Here is a 25,561-nt window from a genome sequence, read left to right as displayed (position 1 = left end):
CGATTTTTCTTCATTGTTTCGTTGCAATAAATACTTTAATGATTCTTAAAAATTTAACTTTTCTATAAATTTGCTAAGGTTATGTTTTGAAATAACATGTAATTATTTTACTTCGAATCATCACATAAAAATGTCATGAATAATTATTGTTACTCCAGTTATTAACGTATTTTTTCTTTGATTTATTAAAAACAAGATTTCGTGCAGAATTTGAATAAAACATTTAAAGGAAAAATGTAATTATTATCATTGCATATTTGTACTAATGAATACATAATACATTATTAGAGATTATTAAGAAAATTTTTTTTTTTACTATGATAGCATGGGAAATGGAGACATGTTGGGCATCTCAGGGAATGGAATGTCTACACCTCACATTTCTCATCTAGCATCCGTAAATCCGTTCAGTATACTTTCGCCGAGCCCACAGCCAACCAGCTCGCAATCCAGCACCATGGATCTCAATACAATCAGCGGCCTTACTAATGGCAATATACAATTCCCTCCTAATATGAATTTTGATGAAATATCAAGTTCAATTCCAGACAAAAAGGACAATCATAAAGGAACTTGTGAGGTTTGTACTTAAGTATAAAAATAAATATAATTTGAAATATATTAAAAATATTTAAAAAAGTTACAAGACAATTAAATTTTTACAGGTGTATATGGGAAAAACTTGTGCACAGTTTGTAGGAAATCGATCAGTTTATATTATATATCCCATGACACAAAAACTGCTCGAGGAGAAATTAATGAAGGCTTTTCAAGTTATCAATTTCTCAAAGTATGTTGTTATATCAAGCGTTAGAATATATTGAAATGAAACTTGTAAAATATACAAGATAAGAATAATATTAATATCACGTTAAATGAGAGGGAAAAGACTAAAATGTTTTTAATTGTTTTATCACACAGTGAGCTCTCATCAAATTGCGAAGGATATGCGAAACCGTCTCTTTGTTATTCCGCTTTTCCAATATGTCGCGATGCGACATCTAATACTCAAAAACCAAAAAACACAGAAGCGAGTACACAGCTCTTCAATCTCCTGAATTCCAGGCAAGATGATCTTTTAGATGACGGAGATCGCGACGACACGGACGATTTTACAAGACTGCGTGGCATTCACAAAAAACGTAGTCCAACATTAAATCCGGTTTTTGACTTGTTGTTGCCTAACGAAAACGGGAAATCGAGTAACAAGAAGATAATTAATCAGAGTTACGGGGACGCGCAGCATCGAGCATCCAGCAAAAACGAAATCAATCGTAAATTACGAAGGATATGTCGGGAGGAGTGTGAAATGTTGGAAAATGAATTGTGCAGAAAGGAATATGCGATAGCGAAGAGGCATCCGTTAATCGGGCATCAAGTGCCTTTGGTTGAATGTTCTGATTTACCGCTGGATGGGACGATAGAGGCTCGCGATTGTTTAACACTTGGGTTGTCCGCGGCAAACAATGTACAAGAAAGTACGTATATATTTGTTTTGTTTAAATAATTTTGATATTAAATGTATGAAACCCAAACGTATGTTTATAAAAGTTTATTTAATACTGTTTAATATATTTCTTGCAGATGACTACTGCTATTGGGGTAGTGGAAAATCCTATCGAGGAACTGTAAAAACGAGTGTTAGTGGAAGATCGTGTTTACGATGGGCTCATCACTTTAACCTCCCAATATCTGATTATCCCGAATTAGTCGGACGTCATTCTTACTGTCGGAATCCCGGTGGAAAAGAAATTCAACCATGGTGTTATGTCGATGTCAATAACAGGATGCAAAAGGAGTTTTGTAATATACCTAAATGTGGTAAGTTTGTAACATATATATGATAAATTTGTATTTACACATGATAAATATATATATTTCTGCGTGTCACTTATTATGTGCGAGTTTAATATGGATAATGTTTAATATAAATATGTTTTGTTGCTTCTAGTTGAAAATTTATGGATTTATGCGGTCGTTGGTTTTGTGCTAACAGGAGGTTTTGTTATTATATTAATTTGTTATTGCTGCTGCTACAGAAGTAGAAAATCCAGAAGACAAATGAATCATTTACCATCAAATAAAGTAAATATATTGATATATTTTTATATTATGATTCATAACTGAATAGCGCTGTTAAAATAATATTCTTTTAACAGATGTTAACCGGTATCCAGTGTGATAAGAACATATATGATGGAAGGAGGAGCACCACACAGCCCATGGAAATGAGTTCTCTCTTAGCAGGACCTGGCAACATGACACCAGGCACTGGCACCTTAAGCAGTGGCAGTAGTAGAACGTCTAATACTAGGATACCTCAATTTACTACAAATAATGTCGTGCTCTTGCAAGAGTTAGGCGAAGGTGCTTTCGGTAAGAATAAAAAACTATTAATTTTTATCGTTCAAATTTGATAAATAATGTATTTAAATTAATGTAATTAATGCAATTTTAAATTAATATTAAATATTTTTCCTCTCTTTAGGAAAAGTTTACAAGGGTGAATTGCAAACCGGAAATAAATGCGAGCCACCTATTTACGTAGCAGTAAAAACATTGAAGGAAAATGCGACTCCGAAGACTCAAAGCGATTTCAAAAGAGAAGTCGAACTCATGACAGATTTACGGCATCCAAATATTATTTGTTTGCTTGGTGTAATATTGAAAGGAGAACCAATGTGCATGCTCTTTGAGTATATGACTCAAGGAGATCTACACGAATTTTTAATTTGCCATTCTCCAAGATCGGATGTTCCATTGAACAACAGTAGTGGAAAAATTCTGGAACAACCAGAGTTTTTGCATATTGCTTTACAAATTGCATCCGGTAGGTATTAATTTACTCTACTTATATAATTAGATTATTATAATCTTATTATATCTTATGATAATTATTAATTTCCTTTAGGCATGGAATATTTGGCTAGTCATCACTACGTCCATCGCGATTTGGCAGCGAGAAATTGTCTGGTGGGCGATAATTTAACAGTCAAAATCTCAGATTTTGGTTTATCACGAGATATATACAGCAGCGACTACTATAGGGTACAATCTAAGAGTCTATTACCTGTTCGATGGATGCCACCTGAGTCAATTCTTTATGGTAAATTCACTACCGAATCAGATGTATGGAGTTTCGGAGTTGTGCTCTGGGAAATATACAGCTATGGTTTGCAGGTAAAATTAAAATAATTAAAGTAAATTAAACTTTCCCGAATCAAAAGCAATATATTTTTCTAGTTTCGAAATTTTTTCTTAATTTATATTTTGTTCTAATTTATATATTTTATGTTTCTCTCTTTAGCCATATTACGGATATAACAATCAGGAAGTAATAGACATGATTCGCTCACGACAATTATTGCCATGTCCGGAAGATTGTCCGACAATGATTTACAGTCTAATGATTGAATGCTGGCATGAGGTAGCAAATCGCAGGCCACAATTCCCAGAGATTCATCACCGGCTACACAATTGGTATATAAATCAAACCTACTTGAGTGATTTCTGCAACGAATCTATTACCAGTTACTCTGGCAGTAGCCATAAGAGCACGAATAAAACCAACTCAACACAATTGTCAGCGCCCATATACAAGAGCGATCAGAAAACAGGCACCGAGCCAACGGTCATCTGCAATCTCAACGATCACAGTAACGCGATAAAAATGCTGCCGACAGTGAATACTTTTCCGAATTCTAACTGCATCGAGCAGAGACCGAATTGCGGTTTCAATATGGAATATGGAACGCCGATGAAAACATCTAATTACCAGAATCCTACTACAAATGTCAATCTAAATGATGTATATGACGATAAACAGTGTTGCACACCCAAGTTGAGCGGCGCGAAAAAAGTTTTACCTACAGTAGCATCTCAGACTGGTGTGTCCAAAGCGAATGCGTTGAACAACGGTCCAAGACCGTTGCAAAATGGTGCGCAATTGGTCGTCAGGTTACCGGACCCCAGTAAAGTCACAACTGAGACGAGGGTATCGAAATGAACGACTTTGCTATGAATGTATGTTTTTCGTATATTTGCCGCAATAAATTATCAGTAATGATAAAACACTATCGGATACTTCTTTAGATAGTATCAAACGAACAAAATAAATACAAGAAGCTGCTGCAACACTAATCCCTGCCATATGTATGTATATTTATTTATTTTTACAAATATACACGTATTTTATATTGTCGCGTATTTCGGATGACGTATTGTATGTATTCTCACAACTATTGGAGACTCTTTTTGGGTAATATATCAAACGAAGGAAGAATATAGCTGCCAGCTACAAGACTTAATCACTGTCATATACATACATTTATTTATTGTTACAAATATGCACGTATTTTATACTGCCGTTTATTTTAATAATATATGTCGATAATGTCTCACATATATATAAACTAGTTTAATATTTGCATAGGCAGGACATAGAATCGGATATCGTGCTTTAACACGATTCCCCATTTGTGACTATAGTCGTGCATCAATAGAATAAAATTTTTAAGATTTATCCTTTTTTATTTTTACGAGATAAATATTCATTGAAACATTATATTAGAGTGAGAATATATGTATAATTTATACGTTTATTCGTAAGTTATATATATAAGAAAAGCAAAGAGAGAGATAATTCTATTTCAAAAAAGAAAGAAATTTGCGGAACACAATATCAACAGATATTGATATCTACATTAAAACAAATGTTTAACTATGCATGCTCTGTCCAAAGAGTATAATATTGTATGGAATATTGTTATACTCTATATAAGGCATACCTTATGAATCATGTTTTCAAATAATCTTTACAGAATTGTTCAAAAAGATGCGAGCACGCGCAATCGGATATATATTGTAATAAGCGAAAATGAGAGAGGAAGCGCGAAAGAGAAAATATGTGTGAATGTGTGTGTTTTGTGAATGTATGGTTTAAGATGTTTTTTAAAACCAATTTTTATAATCATCATATCGTATGCCAAAACTCGGATAGTGAATATTGACTGTTAACAAAAAGGTATTCAATTTGTATATTTTATAATAACTGCATATGTGTATCTTTACCTGTCTTTGGAGTCTCGCTTTTTTAATCGAAAAATACTAATTACTAATTTATTATTGCGATTGTACTATATATATAAATCTATTATATTGATTGGCATACTTTAAGTTGTGGAGCATAGCGCTGATAACGAATAACACAAAAATGAATTAATTTATTATAATGTTTATGGCTTCCCTATGTCACGCACACATCGCGAATATTCAAAAAGTTTTTAATATAAGCATAATTTTACATCGCTAAGAGAAATAATTTTACATTGCTATGAGAGATATAATTTATTACGATAAATTTTTCAGACGCTTGCTATTTTTTCAGCCATATATCCTTAGTATTTCTTGACCTCGATGACAAATAACTGAGATTTAATATCACCTAACGCGCAGCGACGTTAAACAGAAAAATATCGGCGTTCATGTATAAATCATATGTTATTCGTGTATAGGACGTAGAATATACATCCTAAAAAAACGATAAATTATTGCCACTCGATTCGACACTCTGATGATAAACTTTGTAAAATTAATGCCTATTTTAACCCTCCGAAGTATAATGAATAACGAAGAATGATTAGAGAAAACGTAGAATTAGAGCATCCGAAGGAAGACTGTATTATAACTTTTTATAATTTTGTATTAATGTGAAAAAAAAAAAACATAAAAAGCGTGTTCCGTTTGCTAGAGAAAAAATAAAGAAGACTGGACTTATTGTTCGGCAATTTTTACCTCCAACGTTCGTTAATTGGACGGACAATGATCGGAGAGTGCGCGAAAGTGCTATTTAATTAAAGTTAAATAAGACTTCTCTAGAACTGACGAACCTCCGAATCGAGAAATTTGTATCGATTGTACTCCTAACCGCCTCGAAGGTTTGCCACCGAAACTTAGATTTAAGTTAATTTATGTCGAATAAAAACTTCAGCGAAAGATTATACATTAAGGCCTTTATATATTCAGTCAAATATAATATACAATTCATGTTTTTCGTATGTTGCGATTGATTATTCCCTCCCTTCTATTATAAGGAAACATTGATACATTGAACAATCATGATAAATAATTAATGAACTATTAATTAATAAAATTGAATAATAAATTTTTCAGACTAGAAAGAGATAAACTTATTCTAACAATTTTCTATATAATTTTATTTCTCTATTTTTATTTTACGCTAATTAGGTTATTATCTTTCTATTTGTAATGTATAATATTCAATGTGATCAATATTTTATTATTTACATGTACAATATGTGTATCTCACTCTAATTCGTTGTGATAATGAATCCATTTATTTTATTTAATTCCGCGTTAAATAATTTTTACTATTTTTCCTAAGGTAAATTCTTCTTAGTTACATAAAAGATAATTTGTAAGTTGCATAAAAGATAATCTATAATTCACATGTACGTTTTTACACGTGACATGTATACATTGTCCTTGGTTGCTTTCACCTCTGCATTAGTTTCACTGTATGATAACATATCGATGCGCCATCAAGGCGTCATAGAAAAAAAAATACAAACACATTCTGCATAGATAGCTACTAAAATTGATTAACTGCGATCGAACAAATGATGTAAGTAAAATGCATTGTAAAATATCGTCAATTTGCAATCCACATTAAGTTATTCAAATATATGTTGAATATTACTACTATAATTCTATAATTTTTTAAGTTTTTGCGGAAGTCGTTTAAATATATTGAATTTACTATAATTCTACAATTTTTTGCAATATAATATGCAATATTCACTTTTTTTAAGTAAATGGAAAATACTGTATTAAAATATAAATAATCGATGAATATATATATATATATATATATATATATATATATATATATATGTACGTATATATTATATCATCGCATACATACATTTTCCCAGTTAGAAATTAATGTTAAGAACTAAAGTTTACACGTGTAGGATATTTCAGAAAGAGATGTTATCTAAAGCAAACACATATCAAACGTTTTTTTTCTCATTTGTCTTTTCTACTAACTTGAGCAAACGTGATCAGGTATACGATAATAATTTCATAGTTATTATATTGTGCAAATAACATATAAGTCATCATTAGTCGTTATAAGTCATCGAAATGTATGCAAAGCATTTTTGTGAGACGACTGCGGTTACATCGAATAAGCTCTGTTGTTATCGTCTAACTAAAATAATGAATGGTGTAATTTGGGACAAGATGCAGAAGATTTTTGTGCCAATTTCGAATGTACCAGCATATGCCATGGTGCAAAAAGAACGTTTCAAACAAAATCGAGCACTCGAAAATCACAATTTTCAATTGCAGAACTTGACTTTAACATCTTTTATGGTATGTATTTACTCAGATATCTATTGTTCTTTAATATTTCTGTGAAATCATGCGATAACTATATTTATTCTCATAACTATTTTAACATCTGTTAATTAATAATAATAAAATTAATATGCTAATTCTCATAGAGCGATATCGCTCTAGCAAAATTTATATGTTACAAAAAGATTTGAATTAAAGTTATATATTTTATATATTATATACATTTTATATTTAATTTCTATATATAATTTCTATATATATTTCTATATTTTTTATTTTCTATGGTTTTTTCACGTAATACATTATAATTTGACATCTTAAATTTTAATGTAAAAAAATTATATTATAAAAATTTATAAGGAGATATATAACAGAAAAATAAATAATTAATAACAGTATTGCATGTGAAGCAATATGATGAAAAAAAATATTGTACATTTAATTTGTAATAAAAATGTGGTAATTCACGATAAAAAAATATATAAAATGAAAATATATATTGTTTGAATTTAATTGGAAAATGAACGAATAAATCATTTTATTTCAACTTAATAATAATTACTGCAATAGTTTGTTAGATAATTATAACTACTGAGAGAGAAAATTAAGAGAATGAAAAAGAAACAACAATCTCGAAATAAATAATAATTTCCTTAATTATGTATTTTAGGAACCAAATTTCCTTGAATTCTACGACAACGACACGAAAGTTACAGGACTTTGCGGTGATGTATGGACTCTTCTTTCCGAATCGTTAAACTTTACGTAAGATATACATACTTTACTGATTAGATCATGAAAGCGGATTAATATACGTTCTTAGGTTTATGTGTAATATTGTGTGTGTGTGTGTGTGTGTATATATATTATATAGAGAGAGACAAAAAAACTAATAATAAAACAGTAGTTGTAAAAGAGATATTATTTTGTATATTTAGATTACAACCAATAAGATCAAATGTAAACAGCGTGGGTATGCCAGAGAAAAACCACACTTATCTAACTGGATTATTAGGCATACTTTTTCGCAATGAAACTATTGCTATACCAAAACTCGAAACATACAGTTCGCGACTTGTAGCTACTGATTTTACAATACCTCTATGGATGAATAGGTATATATACTTAGCTTTGTTTAATTACGACAAGTCTTATAAACATTATTAAATAGAGAAAAAATAATTAATTGGATTTCTAAAGAAAGATATTTTATATATAATATGTCATGTAAAATCTTTAATAATTTGATGAAAACTTGATGAAGATCTATTTATAATAATAGATGCCTGTAATAATATAATGATAAAACAATTTTATAGGTATCGAACATATATTCGTCTTGAGGAAATACACGACATCACATGGATGGCAAAAGTGTTCTCTTGGAAAGTATGGTGCATTATACTGGTTATGCATGTAATGCTAAGCGTTTCTAGTTTTTGGTCACAAATCATTCTCGCACGGATCGAGAATAAATATAAAAACACGAAGTTCGGCGAACATTTCTTTTATAATTTTGGAATGCTCTGCAATCAAAGTATGAATGAGCAATTTCAATGTTTCATTTTTGCTCTCACTTTTCGACAATTATATACACTGCAATGAAATTAAATAGCGATGCAAATATTATATTTATCAAACTTCTGTAATATCTTTTTTCTTGTAATATCTTTATATATATACATATATACATCTTTCGTGAAGACTTTCGAGAGAAAAAGAGAGATAGAGATTCTAAAACTGATTTAGAAATTGCGTGATTCAGAAATCAGATTATAAATTTTATCAATGCATAATAATCACGCAAAAAAGTTAATTTATTATTTCAAAATAAACATTTTATATATAACAGATAACTAAAGATATATATATGTGTTAACGAAATATATATATATATATATATATATATATATCTGTTATTATCGAAAAATTTATTGAAGTGACATGATATTTAATTCTCATTGCAGTTAATAATAAAAAATAATTAATTATATGTAATAATTATAATAGGTTACATTCCTGAGATTCTTGATGGAAGATCAAAGATATTAGAAATATCACTAGGTCTTTTTTGTTCTGTACTATATATGGCATTTAGTGCAGTATTATTTATTTATATGACAAAAAGTATTTTTATACTACCATTCGATAATCTTCAATCTTTGGTAACTCATACTGGATATAGAGTTATTAGTCTGGAAGGTTCTGTTGCAGATATCGCATTTAAGGTATTAATATATATGTTTAATACTAATTATACGTGTAATATGCTAATAAACGTAATTTATTAAATTTTAAATATTATTTTTTGCATTAAATAAATTCAAAACATGATTTAAAGAATCATTTTTAAAGAATGCTTATACATTTGTATTGTATATATCTTGAATATTTATTAAAATTTTTAGGTAAGCCCTAACATAAATTTTGTACGGGTAAGGACGGCAAAACGCGTTGTCATTGCATCAACAATTGAAGAAATGTCTAAAACAATATGTTCCTCGACAAAAAGAAAATATGCTGTATTTCAAGGTGAAGACGAATACAAAACAAGAAAAATTAAATGCAAACTAACTCCAGTTGGACAATCCTACTTGGATATGTGGGTAGCTTCAGGTATCGTAAAGAATTTTAAGTACAAGAGAACCATCGATCTCGGGTAAGAAACTAGCAATTCAAATTTAAAATATAAAATTATATTATGTTATAATCTGTTATGTAAAAAGATAACTTTTATAAATAGAATACTCAAATTAATGGAAGTTGGACTCTGGGATGTGCTAGAAGAACGTTGGTTAGAAAAGAAAATTAAAGACAATAATGTTAAAACGACGGAAGCAATTAAAATAGATCAAGTTGCTTTAGTAATTGCAGTGATGTGCTGTGGAACGGTAATAGCTTTTATTATTCTTATAATCGAGAAAATCGTGTATGCTTATAAACTCAAGCAATCATGATTATTTTTATTTATATCATCACAAATAGAAAATTTATTTACGAGCAAGAATTTAACTCACATTCAGGAACTACACTATATATATTGTGAATGCTCTTATTTTTAAGTTATTTAGTAATTAATGTAAGTAATTAATGCTATAATTGAAAAATTGTAATCATTAACAATTTTATTAATAAAAAAAATGTTTAATTAATATTATATCAAATTATTTATCAATATATGATTTATACCAAAAATATCGGCGTGACTGTGATCGATGGCTCTGCTATGGAGTATTTAATATAAGAGGGCCAATAATCCTGATCAGCATATCCTTGTATCTTGATATCGTAATATTGTTTTTATTAAAAGTAGAATTTAAAACTGCATTTATTTTTTATTTAAATTGCCTTTTATCCTGCTCTTATATGTTAATTACATTTGCTAATATTTGCAAATAAAAAATCCTATAACTTAATTTTAAATAAATCATATTGATGAAAAAGACAAGAAGAATTATAATTTATAAATTATACAGAGATACATTGAGAGAAAAAGTATTACCATTACCGCACACTTTTGTATATTTTTTATTAAAAAAATATATCTATGTTGTATGTGTCTATGTTATATATGTATAAATCAATCATATTCTATTACTCATTACGTATATTCGGAAAAAAATGTCCATATATCAAATATAAATAATTATATATATTTATATTTAATTAAATATTAATTTAAATATTGATTTTTTCCGAGATATTATTACTAGAAAATTAGTTTTATATTACATAATTTTTTTTCTCTAAAAAAATTAAAATTTGACGTAAGATATTAATATAAGTAATAATAAACGATAAAATAATATCTTGATGAAATAAGATAAATTTTATAAATTCAAATATTGCACTTGCATTCACGCATGTAAATACATTTTTTCTCGCGCATATAATATTATATTACATCTCTATAAAAAGTTGTCCAAAGTCTTTATAAAAGAACAGAAACTTCATATTATTTCTAAAAAAAAAAAAAAAAAAACGGTCTGAAAGATGACATTATCAAAGATTAACATCATCAGTCATTTAAATAATATTTTTAAAAAGTATTTTAAAAAAGTATAAAAAATAGCAAACGAATAATTATATTTGATTGGCAAACAAAATAAGGTGTTTCTAGTCACGGTTTGAAGACCATTAAACTATTATAGATTATTATGCGATGAATACGATAATGTCCATTAATCCAGAAAAATGATTAATCTAAGCGTTATCAATTTCCGGTGATCTCGTAATAACTGTGCATTAAAGTGAAGGAAAGAGACATGAAGGAAAATAATAATATGCGCCGTGTATGTATCCTGCCAGAAATTACAATCTAATAGATTTTCAGTTATTTATACTCCATGTTGCACGATCGACATAAAATAGAACTAACGATAAAAGTTTACGAAAATGGCTGTGCAATGCATATTAACGATTACGATTTTTCAACTCGCAATTATCGGCTGTTGCGCTGTGAGTGGATTAATCTGGCTGAAACAAAAGCAGGAATTTGTGCAATTGTTCAGTATCCCGCAATTTGCTACTCTTCAGAAAGAAAATTTGGCCAAACGTCGAGCGGTAGAAATACGCGATATGAGAAACGAAGTAGTGAGAGCTGTGTATTATGAGGTACTAAGTGATTTTAAAAGGATTAATTAAAGAGATTAACTTCTAAAAGAGTTATGTTCCAAAATTCCCAAATTTTTAAATTCTTCATAAGTATATGACATTGTTATAATATTAAAAAACGCATGCCGCGCGTAATAATTTTATTCTGTTTGTAGGAAAAAAATATGGTAATGTTTTATGACAATAATACGAAAGTTAGTGGTATTTTCGGCGATTTATGGTATCTTCTTGAGAATTATCTCAATTTCACGTATGTTACGATTCTTTTAATATATCGAATAATATAATATTGCAATTAGCTTTGACATATTATGCATTTGTTTAATCACGCAATAAAGTTTATTAATCATAAATCAAATTATTGCATTTTCAGATTTATCCCGATGAAAACGACCACTCGAGATTTTGGCGAGAAATTAAAGAACGGCAGCTATACCGGCATAATTGGTATGCTAACACGAAATGAAGCACAGGTAATTATGAGAAGTGGATACTTTCTAAATCGTATGGACATTTTGGACTACACAACAGCTCTTTGGAAAAGCCAGTGAGTTTTCACGTTGATATATACAATAATAAATTATGAGATAATAAATTAACGAAATTGCTTATCTTTGATACGCGCGCATATTTCTGAATTATTAGTTGAAATTTCTTTCTGTACAATCGAATGGAAGACAAAGAAAAAATATTGTTTTATCTATTTATATATCTTTTTTATCTGCATATCTGTATGGATAATTGTTAATGAATTGATGCTTCAGATTTCACATTTATGTTCAACCGGAATGGCTGTTCAATAATACATGGGTATTTACGCTATTTTCACCGAAAACATGGTATTTTGTAATGTTCTTGTTTATTATCCTAAGTTTGGTCGGTTATTTTCTGCAGAAAATACCAATGAATTATAAGCCCGAAAAAGAAGTCTCTGTAAATTTCAGTCTGGGTGATAATTTTTTCTATTCTTTCGCCATGATGTGCGGACAAGGTATATTAATATATGTAATTAAGAAAATTAAGTGTAAAACGTATTTTTTGTTAATATAGAATAATTTTATCAAAACTTTTTTATCAAGAGAGATTTTTAGTGGACGTGAACTACATAAAACAAAAAGAAATTTCCAGTTATAAATCTAAACAATAATTGCATAAAACAATTAAAGTTACGAGAAGATGAACTATAATATTGTATTGACTATAATTGTGCTTTTTTTATAGGCTATATACCTGACGCTTTTTATAATAAGCTTAAAATTTTGTCATTGTCAAAGAGTATATTCGCATGGCTGATATTATTAGCTTTTAGTTCTCATCTTATATATCGCATGATGAATAAAAACCCGACGCTGCCATTTAAGGATGTAGATACTCTATTTTCTAATACAAAAAAAATCCTGCTAGCATTCCGTGGCTCTATCATTTACTATTATCTTCACGTAAATATTGAAAATTATTTATATAAATATACTTTTTTGATTAAAATATAGGAATCTTAATTAACAAATATTAATCGTTTAAATGTATGTATAATATGTAAAACAAAATTAATATTTACACGATAATAAAAGAAATTTGTATATATTATAATAGTATTCGAGAGTTTGCTTAAATTCCAGCGAATGTGTTTTGCTAAATAAAATAATGGCAAAATTGCTCCTTGTAATTTAAAAAAAATATATAACAGTTACATATAAAAATTACATTTAGAATTTTTTATTATTATGCCAGACATTAAATTAATTTCTATAACAAATAATTTAAAGATAATGTATTTTAAAGGTAATTTATCGCTTTCTATTTTTTTATTTTCTAGAATAAATATGAAGAAGGGAGTGGGAGTAAAAATCTACTTGAGCGTATTCGATTCATGGATATTGCGGAGAATATGCACAATACAATATGCGACAACAAGGAGAAATATGCAATGTTCGAGATTAGCGACCGATTTAGTGCATTGAACAGAAATGACTGCCCACTCGAAGCTGTAGGTAATTACAATGAGACTTATATATCGTTTGGAGTTCAGAAGAATTATCCTTACAAGAAAACTATAGATTACGCGTAAGTATTATGCAAGCATAAACATTGAGATGATTTATATTTATCTCGTTTAAGAAATTATTAATAATAGATATTATATTTTTTTTTTATCGTCAATCTGTATTTTCCAGACTCATCAAATTCATCGAAGTCGGACTGATAGACGCTCTTGCAGATCGTTGGATGAATATAAAATTCGAGAATATAGAACAAATACAGTTCAAGATGATCGACTTGCGGCAAGTTTATTTAATTTTCTTGATACTTTCTTGTGGAGCACTTATATCATTTGGGGTACTCGTTTTGGAAAACATAATATACTATTACGAAATAAAAGACGTTCACCGTAGATCTATATCAACAAATTATTAATATATTTAGAAAAAAATATAATTGGAATTTTAAAGAAAACTCTGAATAATATGTATAATTTCTTCAATAATAAAAATGTTCTCTTCTCTGTCTCTTAATTAATTAATTTTTCTTTTAGTTTGTAATATAAGTATGCATTTACTTAATTTGATTTTATGTTATTGCAATTATTTAGTAAATTAAATATCCGGTAAAAAAATCCATACATAATCATATATGTATATGTAAATATATATAATTGTATATAAAATATACTCATAAAATATGTTCTCGATTGTAAGAAATATAAATAAAAATAAAAATTTAATGAGAGAGACACATTGAAAGTTTTTTATCCAAATTGCTCTTGCTCCTTATATATTTTATAGATAAATACAATGTATTAAACACGATGTATTATACCGTGCAAAAATTATTTATTTGGATAAATTTGAATAAATCGTGGGATAATATTAATAATTATCACATCATAGATGTCCAATAAAAAGGAATCTATAAAAAATCTATATCAACTCACCCTAAAGTTGTTTCGCTGGCGCCCGATGTCTCTTTCAAATTTTCTCCTTCTTTTAGATTTTAGATTGTCAGGTTAGTTGATCATCTGTAACATATATAATAAAATCCAAATTATAGTAGCCAAAATGTTTCAAAAAAAATTATTCTTGTATGAATTGAATATAAAATATTCAATGTCTACAAAAATTATTATTATTATTTTTACAGATAGTAATAAATAAAACAATAAAATATTCACTTCACGGTTGCTCCGCCGTTGGCACCCCAGGCCTCTTTCTCTTTTCTTATTTCACTTTCTTTGCGATACATATATTAACGACAACAATTAATTATATAATTAAGCGCGCACTCGCAAAAATAATTAATTACGTTCGCACTAATCACACCCGAATACAATTAATAGCGAACACCACTTTGCTGCACTTCCAACCTTAATGAGAGACGCGCACTTGATTATCGCGGGAACGCGAGAAAAGCGCGCCAAACTCACGGTCGGTCGCGTCGTTCGCGATATCCCTAGAACCCTAGAGACTAACCTCGCGCATGCGCACAAACAGCAAAAATTTTAACAATTATCGATGGTCACTCAAACGTCGTATTTATACGCTACGTGATCAAAATTTGTTGAAATATGATTTTAATACATGACAATTATTGTAAATATATATGTATACTATATGAGATAATAATTTATATAAATTCTTTTATGACATCGATACCTTTAACTACTAATAAAGGGCGCAAAATATTTTTTTTACAAACAATTGTTGCAGCGATGATACGTTTAATCGCTTAATCGAATTAAATAATATCTCGGGTTAATACTCACTAATCATCATGATCGTGTTTTACGTGATATTTTTGATCGCGATTGCCTCTCGAAAATGATATGCGACGCCGTGCCGTTGATCTACTTTGCTCGATATGTTGTCGCCGCGCGAATGACAATAAGATGACCGCGCATAACCAAATACATAAACGAATACATCGCACGTCATCGCAAAACGTCGGATTACACATTGCGACAATTATTAAGATATGATTTTAATTATTTACTTCTTAAATTAAATGCATCGCGAGTAAAAGACGATCCCCCGTTCCGCGCTCGCGACTCGCGTCCGACACGTTAATGACTCGAATCCGGAATGACGTCGGCAGCTTCACGTTGATTATCGCGGGAAAAGTGAAAAGCGCGCGAAATTCAATCGCAATCTCTAAAGACTAACTTCTCATGCGCGCGAATAGAGATTTTAAATTTTTAACAAATCATCGATGATTACACGCAAACGCTGTACATACGCTACACAGTTGAAAATTATTAAAATACACTTTTAATGAATAACAATTATTATAAATATATATATAATGAGTACAATGATTTAAATAAGTTTTTATCGCATGGATACTGTATGCGAAAAAAACGTACAAAATATACTTTGAAATAAAATTGTTGCCTCGATATATTTAAGAGTTACTTATTATCGTACAACTTAAATAATTGTAATGTAATGTAAAATTAATATAATGTAATTGTAATGTAAAAGATATGTAATACGCTTTTTTATGGATATTATATGTGCAAAAAATTAATATAATATTAGTAATCTTTAAAATCTTCAACTAAAAAAAACAAAAATAATAAAAAGAAAACATATACATATGCTTTATAAGTATATTTAATATGTTTTAATAAAAAGATGCGTACCTGATGATTAAGGTAATAATTATACATCGAGTAATTAAAGTTATATAATTTATGTTTTTTAAAATAAATTATATACTTAATGCTTTTCACAGGTTCAAGATTTTGTATATATGTAATTATTGCATTTATTAAGAAATTACAAAACATAAAATTGACTTTGATCGTCTTCAATGTGTGCATTAGTTTTGTAATAATATATCAATGTGCCTTTAAATACAATAGTCGAAGCACGACAACATTGCGCAAATCATAACGATTAAAATTGGATTAGTCACGATATGTAATTACATAGGTATAATATAAAATTCTCGATGCAAGATATTTCTTCTGAACAAAAGTAATGGTTCTAAAAAGTAAAAATATTGAATAGATTGTATATTTTTATATATTGATTTTACTTATTGTTATTATCTTTATATATTTGCAATATATAGCTATTTTTATATGCATAATTATTCTTTTATGTATTTTTATATATATTTGATAAAATATAGAAAATAAAAGAATAAAATAATCTAAAGACTGTAATCTGACATATACGCGTAACGCAATTTTTCAAAAAAATTGATTTTATCTAAAGTGACATGATTACATACTTTTTTTCATCTGTCGTAAACTAATCCGACTGGTGATCATTTTTTTTCTTGGATATTGATCTTGAATAATATATTATCTGATATGTATATAAAATAAGTCGAGCCTCATCGCTAGTAAAGCAAGAATCTTGTAAGTTTTCTAAGGCGTTAACAATATATTTTTATGAAACGACTGTTATTTTTGATTATATTGTATAAAATTTCATTGTCTGAGACAATGAACGGTGTTATCTGGAGCAAGATGCAAAAGACTTTTGTGCCGATTTCTAGTGTACCAATATATGCGATGATACAACAAGATCATCACAGACAGAGCCGAGCACTCGAGACTCACAATTTTCAATTGCAGAATTTGACCGTAACATCTTTTAAGGTACGAAAAAAATATATACATATATATTTCTTGTTAATGTTATCTTTTCAATATTTGTTGATTAATAGAAAGGTGATAATTTTATTTTATCTTTATATAAAATTTTAATTGCTTGTAACATTTAAAACTATAAGTTTCATTGTTAAGAATTGTAAGAAATTGTAAAAATTTATGTGGAAGCTTGCATAAATAATTCACAACACAGATATACTTGCTAAATGCCCTATTAAGTATAAATTAAGGAATTAAATGATAATTTCATCAATTATATTTTTCAGGAAGAGTATTTCTTTGATTTTTATGATAATGACACGAAAGTTACAGGAGTTTGCGGTGAAATGTGGATTCTTCTTTCCGAATTGTTAAACTTTACGTAAGATTGCACGGATTATAAATTGAGAAAACAAGCTTTTATACTACGAGAAACTAATGGCACAAACTAATTAAATAAATAATAATAAAAAATATTTCATTTTTTTAGATTGCAACCAGTGAGAGTAAACGTAGACGGTATGGGCGTTCAAGAGGAAAACGGAACTTATAAAGACGGATTATTAGGTATTATTTCTCGCAATGAAACTATTGCAATACCAAAGGTCGATATGTTTGCCGAACGAATTATAGCTCTTGATTTTACAGTACCTTTTGGAATAAACAGGTATATCAATTTAATTCATCAAAATTTTTAAATTTGGATTTTTCTTCATTTTTTCATTCGTTCTTAATTCAAAATTTGTTGAAAATTCAATATTAGCTCAGTATTGATGTTGATTGGCTTAACATCAATTAGCTCAATATTGATGATAGCTTAACATTAGTTAAACTACATTATAGAGTATAATTAATCTTAAAATAATTTCAGTTACAATTTGTATATTCGTCGTGAAGTGATACGCGACAATGAATGGATGTTAAGAATTTTCTCTTTACAAATATGGTACATTATATTGATAATACATATATTAATAAGCATATGCACTTTTTTGGCGCAGAATATTCTTGCCATATGGAATAAAGATAAATATAAAAATGCACCTTTCAACGAACATTTGTTTTATAACTTCGGAAATCTCTGCAATCAAAGTATGTATAAATTATCGATTAATATGTTGCAACCTTGCTCGCCTTTCTTAAAAGAAATGAGATACTATAACATAAATATATTATTTAATCATAACAATGATAATGAGAAATCATATTAATTTATAATAATTGTTACATATATATTTATGCAGGCTACATTCCGGAGTTCCTAAATAAAAGATCAAGGATATTAGAAGTATCGTTAGGTCTTTTTTGTTCTTTAATATACATAGCATTTGGTGCTTTATTATTTATTTATATAACAAAGAATGTTTATGTACCACCGTTCCATAGTTTCACTTCTTTATTAACTAATACTAAATACAGCGTTGTCAGTCTGAAAGGTTCTACCGGAGCTATGTTATTTAAGGTATTTTGATAAATATATGCTTACTAACATTAATTAATGATCTGGAGATGCTTTTATATTTCATACGTTTGAATGTTTGCTATTAAAAATTTATAGGCACACTTTGATACGCGAATTGTACAAGCAAGAAAGACAAAACGCTTGATCATAATATCAAATATTGAGAAAATGGAACAATTGGCATGTTTTTCGCAAAAAAAGAAATATGCTATATATCAAGGTGAAGACAATCATAAAATGAGAAAACACGCTACGTGTCAGTTAATTCCGACTGGAAAACCTTTGGTAAAAATATGGGCAGCTTCCGGGATCGTAAAAAATTTTAAATATAAAAGAACCTTGGATCTTGGGTAAAAAAATATCTGTATAAAATATTTTAGACAAAAAAAATTTTAGAAATTTAATAGCGAATCATACAGTTCTTTAATGAATATGATCTGTCCATATTTAAGTAAAACGCGAGATTATTTTAATTTTGTATAATTTCCATCATTCAATATCTATCTAATCTAATAAAAATTTCCATGAAATCGATAGAAAAAACTATAATATATTTTATTATTGTAATTCAATTTTATATGATTTTATATATAATTCTTTATGTAATACTAATCTAAATATATTTAATAATTTTAAAATAATTAAAGACAAATAAATATAAAGCAAATACAAATAACTTAATCATCAATTAAACTGATTCTCTTCACTAAAAAAATTCATTTGTAAAATAAATCGATACTGTGATTTCATTTTTTGGTATACTCGATATATGGTTTTTCATAATAGCCTTATAAAAACCAATTTAATAATTACACTTTATAGTAATTTAATACATAAACAAATAATTTTCATGAGTAGGATCCTCAAGTTAAAGGAAGTTGGACTGTTGAATGTATTAAAAGATCGTTGGTTGGAACAAGGAATTAAACAAAATTATGATGACGAGACACCCCAACCGATTGAGATATATCAAGTTTCTTTAGTAATTGCAATGTTGTGCTGTGGGATTATATGTGCTTTAATTATCTTCATAATTGAAAAAATCGTGTTTGTTTATAAAATCAAGCAATTATGATTATTTTCACTTATATCATTGTGAACATGTATATTCTACAGAAGATTTACTTGCAAGTAGAAATTTAAATACATGCATTAAAAAATTAATTATCATTAACTGTCAAGATTATATAATAAGTTACAGTACTATATTAATTGAACATAATGATATAAGCTACATATGTGAGAAAGAATGTAAAAAAAAAACTTTCAAAGATAGTTTTTGTATTCTCACATTGTAATTAAAATCAATCTCTCATTAATAAAAATTAAGATAACTTTGAAAAAATAATGTATATACTCTTTGTGAAAATATTGTTATTAAATTGTGTTGGAACACAAATGTATTGTGAATTATTGCATGAACTGTGCAATATATTTTTTATTTTATCATTAATATACAATATGATCATTACTTACGTAGTATAACTTATTAATTCATGAAGATTGTGTATTTGTCACATTCTTTGGCACATCTGTTGGGTTATCTTCTACTAACGTAGTTTCCACAGGATGAGCCTCAGTAGGTTCAGGATCATCTTTTTCTTTCGGCAGAACATATGTGCCTTCTGCTATGTCTGTTGAAGTCATCCAAGATGGTATAATTTTACCATGAATTCGCCAAACGCCATATTCATTAGCTAAATGCTTTTCAAATACTACATATTCTAATACATCTTTCTTTAGAATTTCGCTTCCTTGTATTAAGCGACCAAACCTGTCATAAATGACTAATATCTGCAAAGAAAGAGATTTTAGTTTAGAAATCATTAATAAAAGTATTGTATAAAAAAGTAATTTACAAGTAAATTAAAAGTAAAAAAACAAGTTACCTGTTGTGTGTGGAATCGGATAGTAAGTTGTGCAAAAACATTCTCTTTTGTTATTACGTCTGTAGTCCTTGCATGCACAACACGAGCTGGTTCCAATGATTCTAACAACTTCCAGTGTATAGTTTTATTCATTAAATTGTGTATCATTTTCTAAAAATGTAAAAATTATCATAATATACAATATTATATAAACACAGAAATAGGAGATATATTTTAAACTTACAGGATATGCTGTTTCTGTAACATATTTTATTAACTCCTCTTTGTTTTTGCTGAAATAAAAATAATTATTTTATTTAATATTACTTTGAGTGAACAAAGACAATATTTATTTATTGATTTCTATTTATTAATTTTTCATAATTCTTTAATTCCATTTTTTCAAAATTTTTTTTAATTTGTAATATTGTTTGTATTATGAAAATTGTATAAAAATATTTATTGTGTAATTATTGTATATTTCTTACGCAGCTAAAGCTTCATGTGCCTTTTGATAAATTTCTGTAGCTTCTTCAATAAAATAAGACGTCTTAAATGTGTCATCAAATGATTTAATTTTCCTAATGGCCATTACAGATTTACCCTTTTTTTGCAAAAATATAATGTTTTGTTTTGCTCCCTATATTGCAATCATAAAATTTAATGCATTAGATTTATTAATATTATGAAAACAATTAGTAAACTATTAGTAAATTATCAGTACACTATTAGTTTGCAAAAAAATTTTTTCCTAAAATTAAAATATAATGCATCTCTCTTATATTTTACAAAATGTGTACTGTATATTTTATATTTTTAAAAAAATTATATTATAAACAATATTATTAAACTAAAAACAAAAAAAAAAAAGAGAAAATACCTCTTTACTGATAGCAGAATATTTTCCATCTCCTTCAGGAGCAATATAAGATTCAAAAATTGTAGGGGTAGAACTGATAAATGATGGTCTTTCCTGCCAAGCTTTTTGTGGAATAAAACCAAACTCTTTCATACGTGAGCGCATTTGCTCTTTACTCATTTTAGTATGATCTTCTTCCTGATCAAATCTTGGAAGTTTTATTTTAATAACTTTTTCTCTTCTTAATTTTTTCCATTTTGGATTCCAGTGCTTACGTATATATCTGACTTGTGTAAAGTCATTAGGATAATTAATAGCACCAAGAAATGATAGTTTGTTCTGAAATAAAAAATTCTGTCTATTCAGATATCTCTTTTTTTAATGTTTGTAACATTTCTCTGTACTTGAATGAATGATTCTCTTATTTCATATATATATATATATATATATATATATATATATATATATAATATATCTACATATATATATATATATATAAGTTTTAAAAAATATTTTAAGTTAATTATGTATACATATATGAGTTAATATATACAATTTTTGAAGCACATTTATTTTAAACTAATAAAAAATTAAATCAAATAATTGAATTATTATGATATCCCTGACTTTATAATATAGGAAGGACTATATTAATATCTATAAAAAAATCTTTATGATTTATTAAATTTCAATTAAGAATTAAGTGAGAAAAGTCACTTATTGCAGAGAAAAGTCATTTATTACATTTTTTAGTTTTCTAAGAAATGAAGCTGTATCTAACCTGCATAAATTTCCCATAGGTAAATATCGAGTTTACATAGTTTGATAGCATTTTTGGAAACTTTGTTTATAGAGAAAACACGATCGCATACACAAATTAGGTGTTTTTAAATATTTTTATTACACCTTGTGTTTTTATTTCGTTAATCTTCCGAGTTAGGTCACACTGTCACACTGCACATTGCACGAATCATAATAAATTCTAACCTAACTCGTTGCGCATGCGCACTTTTTTTTGTATCTACATTGTTGATAATTTCGCCAATGATTTTATCGGCACAGCTATGTAGCTAAATAATTCGAATTTTCAAAAGTGAAGCGCTGTGTTACGAGGAGTTTAGGGCTGCGTTCGGAAACGTCACCCGAGTGCATTCCCTCTCTTTCTATATCACTACTCTCTCAGTGATATAGAAAGAGAGGGAATGCACTCGGGTGACGTTTCCGAACGCAGCCTAGGTTAGGAAACAAATTGAATAAAATCTCGTGTTATATTAGTAATAATATTGTGCGTTTTTAAATATTTATTACGCATTCTTTTTCTAAAAAAAGTGGCATTATAAATGACGTAAATTTCAATTAATTAAGGAATTAGGGAGAAGGAAGTTTGAATTATTTTAATATAGAATACACTAAATTAAAAGAAAAGAGATTGCTAATGTTGCGCAAGACAAAACATTGCCTCTTCAATCATTCTACAATTCGCTTGTTGAAGATTCAATTAGGTATATAAAATATATTAAATAAAACACATATATAAACACATATATACAAAATATATAACCAATTTGGTTTATATAAAATGATTCTTATAAGTTATAAGTTATAACAATTCTTATAAAAAAAAAGTACACAAAATACATGCAATATATAAAACTTGAAATTAATAAGAAATGTCTGAGTTATATTACATTTTTTTATTTTAACCATACTCTTTAAGATTAATTTTAATATTATATAATACTCGTATAAATATTTCTGTTTAGAAAACACTTGTCGTAGAACTATGTCGATCACAATGGACCGCATAGCTCAGCCTGATATAAATACCATACATGGAGAGAAAAGATCTTTGTTCGACGATGGCAATGAAACTGAAGCCAAAATACAAAAGACAGAAGCAGAGACAGTGCAAAAGATTAAGAGAAAAAATCATGCTATTTTATTAGGTTATCTTGGTAAGGATTATTATGGCATGCAAAGAAATCCTGCTATGAAAACTATTGAGCAAGATTTGCTTACTGCCTTATTGAAGGCAGATTTAATAACTACGGAGCATTTTGAGAATGTACGTTTAATCAATTTTCAAAGAGCTGCACGTACGGACAAAGGAGTATCGGCAATTAGACAAATTGTTTCACTGAAGCTGCGTAAGATATATTTTAATAATATTAATCTAATATTTATAGATTTTTTGAACATTTTTATTAAATTAAATCATTTTAATTCATGTTGATTTAATTCATGTTTTTATATTTTTATATAATTTAATAGCCTTACAATAATATTTATTATTAAGTAATTATTCTTAATAAAATTCAGGACTATTTTATCAAATTTAAAATCAGTTAAAACATTTTTTTATTTAAAATATTAAATCTATATTACATTATTAAGTATTAAATATTTTTTGTAGCGGAAAAGTCTGATAAGACAGTAATAAATAAGTTTCTACCTGATGTAATCAGAGTATTTGGTATAAAGCGAGTAACAAAAGGTTTTAATAGCAAAAATCAGTGTGATGCACGTACCTATAGATACATTATTCCTACTTTTGCATTTGCATTGGAGGATCCAACACTATTAAAAGTTGGAGAAGAAGTCAATGAAGATGAGAGAATCGAACAGTTGTCAACTATTGCTGGAAAGCCATATGTTGATTATAGATTATCTCCAGAATCTTTAAATAGATTGAATTCAATTATGAAGCTTATGGAAGGCACACATAATTTTCATAATTTTACATCCAAAGTGTAAGTAGTGCTGAGATTCGAAGGAATATATTTGTCTTTACTATTCAAAATTAAAGCACACATTCTGTTTTATTCAGAAAACCATTAGATCCACGAGCAAAACGTTACATAATTAAATTTCACTGTGTGGAAACGTTTATTTCGGATGGTATGGAATTTGCGATATTAGAAATTAAAGGACAAAGTTTCATGTTACATCAAATTCGAAAAATAGTCGCAGTTGCAGTCGCAGTTGCAAGGAATATTGTACCCGAAGAAACAATTAACGAAGCATTTAAGACAATGGATAAGATGGAGATACCGATTGCACCCAGCTTAGGATTATGTCTATGTCATGTAAGAAGTTTTGATAGTGCAATATTTTGTTTATATAAGATGTAAAATTTATATTATTTATATTATTTGCAATTATATTGTAATATCAAGAAATTTTTTTTAATCAGTCTTTAATAATAACTTATCTGTTGTAATTAACATTAAATTTTCTAAAATAAATTATTCAAGAAATAAACATACATGGACAGGTACATTATGATTATTATGGTAAGAGATATGGTGCAGATGGTCTTCATGAAACATTGGACTGGAAAGAGTGTGAAGAAGAAGTAGAAAACTTTCAGAAGGAATATATTTTGAAATATATGGTGGATACCGAGATTTTAGAACAAACGTATCCTTTTAAATGAATAATACTATTATGTAATAAATTTTTATTTTATTTTTACACTATCAAAATTTTCTGCTATTTACCTTAATCAACCTATATAGGACATTAAAATGGATAGCAAATCTTCCTTTCTATTCATTTAGTAATAAAGAAGAGCTTTTTGTGGAAGATGATGAGAAACAAGAAACTGTGGACAATAGTATGTAAATGTAAAATACATAACTTTGTCTCTGTACCAAATACATTAAAATATTCAAGAAGAAACGAACATTTTTATTTATCACGTGAGAAGTTTCGATTAATTTTTATTCAAGACTATAATTTCTTGTAAGTATAATTTGTATAATTAATATAATAAGTATATA

The 25,561-nt window shown here is 27.9% G+C and overlaps 4 protein-coding genes across 9 annotated transcripts in view; 3 read left to right on the top strand and 1 right to left on the bottom strand.

Moving 5' to 3' along the window:
* The window catches only part of Ror (tyrosine-protein kinase transmembrane receptor Ror), a 313,177-nt gene extending 307,132 nt beyond the window's left edge, over positions 1-6,045 (top strand). For all 3 annotated transcript variants that reach the window (XM_083053431.1, XM_083053440.1, XM_083053449.1), the window contains 9 exons: positions 325-580; positions 666-790; positions 922-1,478; positions 1,585-1,821; positions 1,952-2,085; positions 2,160-2,376; positions 2,489-2,830; positions 2,912-3,180; positions 3,308-6,045. In XM_083053431.1, coding sequence (XP_082909557.1) covers positions 325-580; positions 666-790; positions 922-1,478; positions 1,585-1,821; positions 1,952-2,085; positions 2,160-2,376; positions 2,489-2,830; positions 2,912-3,180; positions 3,308-4,006 — 2,836 coding nt within the window. In that variant the 3' untranslated portion in view covers positions 4,007-6,045. The remainder of the gene's footprint in view (positions 1-324; positions 581-665; positions 791-921; positions 1,479-1,584; positions 1,822-1,951; positions 2,086-2,159; positions 2,377-2,488; positions 2,831-2,911; positions 3,181-3,307) is intronic.
* Positions 6,046-7,128: 1,083 nt separating this feature from the next.
* LOC145944842 (uncharacterized) lies at positions 7,129-20,277 on the top strand. Its single transcript, XM_083053421.1, has 17 exons — positions 7,129-7,395; positions 8,051-8,145; positions 8,319-8,495; positions 8,700-8,917; positions 9,391-9,608; positions 9,789-10,039; positions 10,124-10,333; positions 11,892-11,994; positions 12,150-12,244; positions 12,368-12,541; positions 12,759-12,985; positions 13,216-13,433; positions 13,811-14,058; positions 14,169-14,383; positions 17,924-17,972; positions 18,081-18,257; positions 19,797-20,277. The coding sequence occupies exons 1-17, from the start codon at positions 7,165-7,167 to the stop codon at positions 20,125-20,127; spliced, it is 3,237 nt and encodes a 1,078-aa protein (XP_082909547.1). The 5' UTR covers positions 7,129-7,164; the 3' UTR covers positions 20,128-20,277.
* Positions 14,947-22,771, bottom strand: Mrpl45 (mitochondrial ribosomal protein L45). Of its 4 annotated transcripts, none has more exons than XM_083053679.1 (7): positions 22,561-22,771; positions 21,801-22,118; positions 21,409-21,560; positions 21,165-21,213; positions 20,942-21,091; positions 20,529-20,846; positions 14,947-15,010 (listed from the first exon to the last, which is right to left on the bottom strand). In XM_083053679.1, exons 1-6 carry the CDS (start codon positions 22,609-22,611, stop codon positions 20,547-20,549), a joined length of 1,020 nt encoding a protein of 339 aa, XP_082909805.1. In that variant the 5' UTR covers positions 22,612-22,771; the 3' UTR covers positions 14,947-15,010; positions 20,529-20,546. The 4 variants fall into 4 exon arrangements, with proteins under 4 accessions (XP_082909805.1, XP_082909813.1, XP_082909822.1 ...); XM_083053687.1 differs by lacking the exon at positions 14,947-15,010 and adding an exon at positions 17,274-17,591; XM_083053696.1 differs by lacking the exon at positions 14,947-15,010 and adding an exon at positions 18,653-18,671.
* Positions 22,772-22,919: 148 nt separating this feature from the next.
* Pus1 (Pseudouridine synthase 1) lies at positions 22,920-25,460 on the top strand. Its single transcript, XM_083053659.1, has 7 exons — positions 22,920-23,064; positions 23,145-23,281; positions 23,543-23,926; positions 24,193-24,529; positions 24,607-24,865; positions 25,054-25,199; positions 25,298-25,460. The coding sequence occupies exons 2-7, from the start codon at positions 23,215-23,217 to the stop codon at positions 25,401-25,403; spliced, it is 1,299 nt and encodes a 432-aa protein (XP_082909785.1). The 5' UTR covers positions 22,920-23,064; positions 23,145-23,214; the 3' UTR covers positions 25,404-25,460.
* The last annotated feature ends 101 nt before the right edge of the window (positions 25,461-25,561 follow it).

Source organism: Prenolepis imparis, unplaced genomic scaffold (assembly GCF_030444845.1).
Source record: "Prenolepis imparis isolate NDT839.2.m4 unplaced genomic scaffold, iyPreImpa1.0 SCAF_1, whole genome shotgun sequence".
NCBI classification, from domain to species: domain Eukaryota; kingdom Metazoa; phylum Arthropoda; class Insecta; order Hymenoptera; family Formicidae; genus Prenolepis; species Prenolepis imparis.
The sequence above is the reverse complement of the archived record's forward strand: the minus strand, read 5'-3'. Positions and strand labels throughout refer to the sequence as shown.